The sequence below is a fragment of the Danaus plexippus genome, chromosome 19 (assembly GCF_018135715.1).
Source record: "Danaus plexippus chromosome 19, MEX_DaPlex, whole genome shotgun sequence".
Taxonomy (NCBI): Eukaryota; Metazoa; Arthropoda; class Insecta; order Lepidoptera; family Nymphalidae; genus Danaus; species Danaus plexippus.
The window spans coordinates 1,910,029-1,918,112 of record NC_083549.1 but is presented as its reverse complement, the minus strand read 5'-3'; the positions used below and the strand labels follow the sequence as shown (position 1 = coordinate 1,918,112).

The following is an 8,084-nucleotide window of genomic DNA, read 5'->3' as shown; positions in this document are numbered from 1 at the left end:
CTTTATTTATACAGGGTCCTGAAAACCGCTTCCCTTTCATATCACTCAACAAACTGAATGTATGAAGAAATTTTAATTAATGCTAAACGCATAATTCAACCTTAAATAGGTTGCGAGTCTTACTTTTATATAAACAAATTTAAACGCAGTAAATCTAACCCAGTTTCGTTATAAGTAGTCGCGGAGCAACATCCTAACTTCTGCTATGAAAGTATATAATATAAGAAGAAATTAAAAGAAAGCGCACTGCTCATTTACTAACGATGTTTCGGGTCATTAGCGGAAAACTATTTGCCTGTTTTGGAAGAACCATTATATTGTTCTTGACCATTTTGGAAATATACTTTTCCTCAATTAAAATATGATTTAGTATCTAGCCTATGAAAATCTTCAATTCCAGAAGAGGTTAGTTATTGCATATGCTAATTTTACATTTTAGCATATTATTTTTAAACTTCTTAAAAACAATTATGTGTAAGAAAATTTATGAATAAAAAATATTCATTATAGTACTCATAGCCAACAATACCAATACATATAGCCAATAAAATGAATGATACGGAGCCTATAGAAAAGGCAATTCACGGTAGAACGGCCGAAATCCGGTAAGATCAAAGGACGACAAAGAGTAAGAAAAACCCGAGTTTTATAAAGATAAAGTCTTCATAGGGTTATGGGATCAATGACGTCAGCAATTTCTAAAAGCGTTGTCTTGTATGGTCACTGAATGTGATAATATTGTAAAACAACTCTTCCCAAAATTTTGTTCGATAACTACCATTGTATAAAAAGTTTTGACCTAAATGATTTAAAAAGAATAAATTACACTTAATCATAACAATAAAGATAATTTTAATAATCGTCGTAATAGTGATATATAATTGATTAAGTTTAACTTAGTCATTTATAAAATCTTCACTTTCATAGTATCCCATGGAAATGGTTTTGAAAAACCTTTCAAATTCTGTGACCATCTTGTAAAGGCTGTGAATTTACGTTATTGATGTTGAAATACGTGCTGACATGTTTACTTTCTTTTTTACATTTACTATCAACATACTCGTATCTTCCGCTCACTATTGATTCAAAACATGCAGACAAGAAATTGAATTAAATATGCAATCTGTCAAATAGACATTAGAATAATCTTTATGAATATTGAGATACAACAAATAAAGATCACGAAGCTTAAGTTTCTTACTTTCTAAATAAACTGAGTTCTCCGGAGGTTCCCAGGGGATAAAGACGGTATCAAATAAAAATCCACTAAAATATTATTTTTAGATGTTAGCGATATATCTCGAACAGAGCATTTTGGACATGCTATATAGACGACGAGGAAACAAACCATAAACTCACAAACCAAGATTTACACAATCCTTGCTGACTGTCCTTTACTTAGCAGGGACAAAGGATGTTTGAAAGGATTTTGTGGATGAAATAAATCTGAAAGCAAATACTCCTCGATAGTTTTGTCTGACATAATTACGGTTAGAGACTACTTTTTATCCGCGGTCTTGGGATTTAGATGGTCATTATTTGAAAGTTTCTTTTGTTTCGCAGTAAGTCTTTTAAGATGAGCTAAACGAGAAAATATCAAAGTTCAAATGGATTCTTTATTAATTATTCGTTTTGATGGTAATCATATAATGACCGAGGTCACACCTACTTTATATTGTGGATGAAATTATATAAGTATTTTTTTAAAATTAGACATTAAATAGAAAAAAAGTGTAACCATATGGCTGAGCTAGGCTGGCAGGGTTGCTAGTATTTCATTTATAATTACCCAACTCTACGTCACACGTGGGTCACGTAAGACCCAAAATACCTACATTGCGGTGACCCAGAAGGCTCCTTTGGGATCACACGCACACTGAGATAAATAATAAAACAAAACAACACAAATTTATGGCCCCGTGATATGGTACACCACGAGTTTAGTGCAGTTTTATGTTATTTATTTGTACGCTGAATATTTTAGTATTGATTGTATGAAATAAACGATTTTAAAATTTGAACTCCGTTGACAACTCTTATTTATAGTAAAAATTGTAAATAATTCAATGATCACTCATTACCCTTATGTTGTAAAGTAAATTTAATTTATCGGTTTATTATTATAATGACATTTCTGTATTTAATATACGTTTTGTAACTTTTATGCTCAAAAGTGATTTAAAAATCTTTATTTCACGTTACACTACTTTTAAAGTATGTATATCGTTCAATGTACCTGATTTGGCGCCAACTTTCCGGGTTTCTTGCCAAGCCTTCAATCGAGAACGAATAATTTTTATAAACTTTAAACAAAGAACCTATGCTATGCCAAGTCATGAAATCATTAATTTAAAATATTTATCTTATTTTTGCAATCACGCACAAGCGATTGAGAGTGTATTTGTAAGGATTATATTCATATTAAGCAAAATATTTTCCGGTCTATTTCCAATTCAATATTATGTCTTTGTACATATGTTCATATAACTGCTATTTTAAGGGCAACTGGTAAATGTCTCTTCAAAGAGATAAGCTGTTCTTTGTAAAAATATTGTTAGTTATTTTCTTTTTTATATTATTTATAGTGGTGCACAAAAGCAACGATCGTAAAATAGGTAATGAAAAACGCTTAGTAGTATGGATAGTATAATAGGTAATTCGTCTCTAACGTACTAATGTCCAATTAAAACAAAGTATTTTCTAATGTGTAGTCCGTTCTCTTCTTTGCAGTCTCACATTCCGGCTTAGTTTTTCCTTTGCTTTTCTCGCAGTGTTTTATTTTTATGGCCTTGTCTCTTCGAATATTTGTTATTGCCTCGTGCCCCTTTGTAATTTCAAAGAATTTCCAAACACTTGGCAGTATTTCCTACGTGCGAGATGACAGTAGCGATGGTTTTGTAATACAAAATAGGACCGAGAATCGAAACAGGAAAGGGATGATAACAAATTTATATGAACCCCGAGTTTTCTTCTAGCTGGAACAAACTCTTTTTATGTGTGTTTCTAAGATATTTGAAATGGCGTAGCTATTGTGTGGAAATTCAACGTTTCTTAATATCATCTTAAGTTGGTCGCGGAGCTCGTTTGCAAACAAAATGGTCTCGTATGAAACTGACCTTTTTACTCTTAATAAATTTGGCAAAATATTATTTGGTAGAAAAAAGCCCTTCTTTTCTGTTTTCGATGACTGCGACATCATTATAGATTCACTTGTTGCGACAGATATTTCCAATAGACTAGAAGCGTATGATATCAGTGCTCTTATACCATATAAAACAACGAACAAAAAAAGGGAGAATCCAGCGATTAAATAATTCTTTTCAATTCTGTTGAGTAAATTTAATTTTTCATATTCGTTAGGATTTTTCTGAGATATCAGGTAATGAATGTTTTGCAATGGAATGTACATACCAAGATATACAACGCAAATGAAATAGACTGCGATGCCAAGAAAGTAAAAAGTCCTGTGCTTCCTAATGAGATTATTCATGCATCTGGTTACCTTTCTGACGTCATAAATTGGATTCAGCAGTACTAGGATACCGCTCATTTGCACCAAAACCAAACTGCCGAGAATTACGGAACCGGCATCCATTTTCCCGCAATGGCTACTGATTAATATTTTTGTACACGATACAATATTGAGGTGTTTTCATTTTTTTTGTTTAGAATTTTTCCATTATGTCAGCAAGGTGACAAGTCACTGACACGAAAGAGAGCGAGATATTCCTTTTGTAAATTAAACGTTTACTTCTTTTATGGTTACTTATCTGTTATTAAAATAAAAACGAATTCAATAGTTCTATCTTTTTTTAAAAAAAAAGCTTATTAATTAAATTCCAGTTTTACGAATAAAAAAGAAAAGAAATATGAATTATTGTGTATAATGATTCCAATAATATTTTATATTCAATGAAAATATGCAATTAGAGTATAGTAATTTTTCTTCTACAATATATAAGTAAATAACACAAATTCAACAAAAATAATAATATTTATTAAAAATAATATAATAAACGTTTCAGGTTTTACCGGACTGAAGATTTATATTTTCGCAAAGTTTCAGTAATAGCGAGATTTCTATTCAATTTGATCTGTGTGGTGCCGTTTTCTTTTGTTAATATAGCATGCCTACACATTAGTTCAAATTCTAATAGCCTCGCAATTGTAATAAGAAATTGTATAATTCTTTCAATTAGAATAAGAAGATAGAGCGCTAAAAAGAAACATGTATAGCACATTGATAGCTTGCTCGAATAAAAATGCCAAACTAGTTCAGAATTTTTGACACTATCAACTGTAAAACTATAGTAACTCTTCTCCCACATAATTTCCAACATAGAATTTATGAGTAAAGCAATGCTAAAACCCAAAATTATGTTATGTGGGTAGCATGAATTAACTTGTAATTTGCACCAATAATCTCTTATGACGTAAGGTTCTCTTATAGGTTTTAATAAAGCAACCAGTGTGATCAATTCTAAAAATATAAAGCTTCCGATACACGCACTAAAAATATTAATCATCCTTGATTGATACTGTGGTCGACTTTACTTTTTCTGTTGGATCAGAACTTTCTGTATTCTTTTCTTTTAGAATAGTCTGAGCTAAACTTGTTTCTTTGGTATTGTTGGTCTCCTTTGTTTCCAAATTGTCAGATTGTTTGATTGTTTGAATTTTTGCGTCTTTAGGAATAATATTTTCATTTAATTTTTCTTTCGTTGGTGTTACTTTAAAGAAATCTTTAATCCTTTTGTGTTCTATTTTATTTAATTCCGCTATAGATGGCCAACGAACAGTTTTGTTGTATTCATCAATGTACTCGTCAAGAACGTATTTATCTTCGATTTCAGGTTCTTCGCAAGTTTCTTTATATGTAACGTCAATCACATCATAATTTGCCATTAAATTTGAAAATTCATAAAGTTTTGCTGAAAAAGTCACAAAATCAAATAATCTCAAAAGAACTAGCAGAAAAAATAATGAAAATGCGCCTAGAATATAATTTCTGGAAGCATTTGTAGCAATTATTATTCTATTAACTTTATCTTCAGTCGTTTCAAATGTTTTAGATAGTTTCACAGTTTTAAGTTCGTTAAGCGTTTTTGCCGGATATACTATTCCGAAAGTTATAATTGTAAATCCAAATAAGATAACACAGCTTAAGGTGATTACGTTTGTTTTTAAATTATCCTTAATGAGTTCAATATCTTTTGATAACAGCACTATATCGAAGTATGGTATCAGTATGAAAAATAACACTACCATTTCAATCAGGTTTACAGATAGTAAAAACACTGATGATAAATCAGAGATCATGCTTGAACGGAAATTTTGTTTGAATTATTATGATTGTTGTTGTGATGTGATGTGATGACAGCAGACTGTCAGTTTTGGCAAAACTATAATTTTCTAATGTGTTTTTAAAAAATAAAAAGAGTTAGGATATGAAAGTTTAAACATTTTATCAGCATTAAAATAAATCAAAGGACATTGAAGCGAGTCCAAACATGTTTGCCCTATATGTTAAGAGATGAAAGAAGTAACTATTGATAGAGACAGATTTATTAGCTAAAAAATCAGGCAGTCTTTTTGTAGTTATGTAATAGATTAATGTAATCGATCAGTCACAAAAGTCATCCATTATTATTGTTATGAGATCTAAGACCTTCGCGAGTTTTATTCATTTAAATATTATTATTGTTTCTCAACTTTTAAATATACTTGAAAAAGATTAAAAATAATTCCTTAAACTTTTAAATTCGGTCCATGGCTTTCACATTCTAGAAATTGAAACTTCATTATTTTATAAATATGCTCCGCATAAACGGATTCTTTATCAATCTACAAAATAACCTTCCAACAAAAAGTCCATTTACCATGATACCCTAAAACAAAATAATATTAAACACACGCCTACATTTTGTATTGCAACATATGTCATCTCCATTACTCAGCATGGGAGTGAAAGGGATGAAATACGTTCCCTCGCACGTGCTGCCCAGGTGCGTCTACCTTCTTTTATCGCGCCCATTACCTATGTCGATTCAATTATGCGGAACTGTTGACTCTGCTGTATATTCAAGGTTTGTTGTGGGAGCGATTTCGGGCCCAATCTGTAATAAGAGTTGAATTTAATTATATTTTATACTATAATAAAAAATGACGCTATCTTCATAAGAGGCTATGACATTTACAAATGAAGTCAAGACGTATTTTAAAATTATGTAAAATGTTTATTTCAACCCAAGATTTCAAACCAAATTTCAAATCTACGTTTAATAAAAATAATTTATCTTTGTATGGTATATCACTACGCAAGTCTTTAATACTGCCTGTATGATTGCATGGTTATACATAACTATGCATATACAGCGCCATTGTTCAGTCACATATATATAATTTGATGGTGAGTACGAATGTCAATAATATGTGTGTACATGTAATAATAATTTTCTCTTGCATGTGTTTGTTTTCCTACGCTACGCATTCAATTGAATAACTATTATGGATAATCAAGTTTACTTTACTATGAGATATTCAAAATATATTTACTACCTTCTATAAACTAATGCAACAATGGGCAAAATAGAAAGAGCGTCAGTTAATTGTTTTGGGAGTAAAGATGTATATAAAAAAAAATACTATATTTAAATCATCGTGGTTTTAAAAGTAGTGTTAAAAGGAAAATTTTTGCAGTTTGTGAGATCGAAAAATCGCAATGTTTGTAAATGATAACTTGGCTTATTCTTAGATTATAATTTCGTGAGATTATCCTTATATTTATATAGGATATAATTTAACAAGACATGTTTGTACTAATAATATTATTTTATAGATTTATCAGTTTATTTTATTAGACAAAAGTAAATCACATAGTAAGTAGATATTTTAGATTCAGAAAGAAATGTTTCTGTTGATATTCCTATAATATTTAAAAGGATTTTACAAAAAATATGATCTTCATTCAAGCTAAAACCAAAAGTCTATACAAAGAATCTTATGTGTATGAAAACAAATGAGCGGACGACGCGTGACGCGATTATCCGTGGAACGTGATACAGACAATTTTGCGAACGAAAATCTACCATTCTTTATATTATTCTAATTTTTTCGACTTTCCTAAAGCTTTACATATGATTCCCTTTTACCAAAGTTGCCTCTCAGGTCCAAATTCGAGATCGTTTATATCGCGCGTGTTTTACGTAGAAAATATGGAATCATGTTAGATGGGTGGGGTTTTTAGAATTTTCTTGTTCAGGCTTCGCTTTATATTTTAATTATATCAATTAGTGAAGGGGAAGAGTATATTAATTGTACCATTAGATTTGGTTGTTTTTTTAGTAGGTTTTTAATTATTGATTGTATAAAACAATTATATAAGTATTTCATATTTAAAAAAATATGATTTTTGGTATCATTTGTGTTAAGTGTATGGAGATAATAAATATTTTGAGCAGAAAAAATATTTCTCATATCAGAAATTGGTTTGGAAACAAGAGATATTTTAGCATATGTTAAATAATATGTTATAAGGTTAGGAATAAGGTTTGTGAAGTCTTGGTTGAGAGGTTTTTGAAGTTAACGCGACAAAGGCGTATCCTATTATAAGTTTTGTAACGTGAGGCGAGCTTATATAATAAAAATCTTGCTAATATATTTTGAATATATCTAAGCATATAAAAATGTAACGAATTTCCGCATGTACATGAAATATATATGAAAAATATTTATTATTCGTACCTTTACTAACTCAAATAGACCCCAAAACAACGATTTTTAGAATTTTTGTCTGTTTTTCTGTGCATTTGTGAATGCTAATCACAGAAATGGAAATAGAATAGAAATGTATTAAGATGTAGTCTTGACTAACATATTTTGATGAGATTCACTTAACATATAGTGTTTATTTCATGTTAATCGGCTCATAAACGAAAAAGTAATGACAATTTAAACAACCAAATTGAAAATTTCATTCATTATGCATGCATAAAATAAAAATGTAATCCACCGCTAAACAGTACAGTCTAGATATGAGATAAAAGAATATACGAGTATGTGTGTGTTTTGATGCCATATGGCCA

The 8,084-nt window shown here is 30.1% G+C and overlaps 1 protein-coding gene across 1 annotated transcript; it reads right to left on the bottom strand.

Moving 5' to 3' along the window:
- Positions 1–2,633: 2,633 nt before the first annotated feature.
- LOC116768186 (uncharacterized) lies at positions 2,634–3,715 on the bottom strand. The gene has a single exon (XM_061523546.1). The coding sequence runs from the start codon at positions 3,593–3,595 to the stop codon at positions 2,972–2,974; it is 624 nt and encodes a 207-aa protein (XP_061379530.1). The 5' UTR covers positions 3,596–3,715; the 3' UTR covers positions 2,634–2,971.
- Between the last annotated feature and the right edge of the window lie 4,369 nt (positions 3,716–8,084).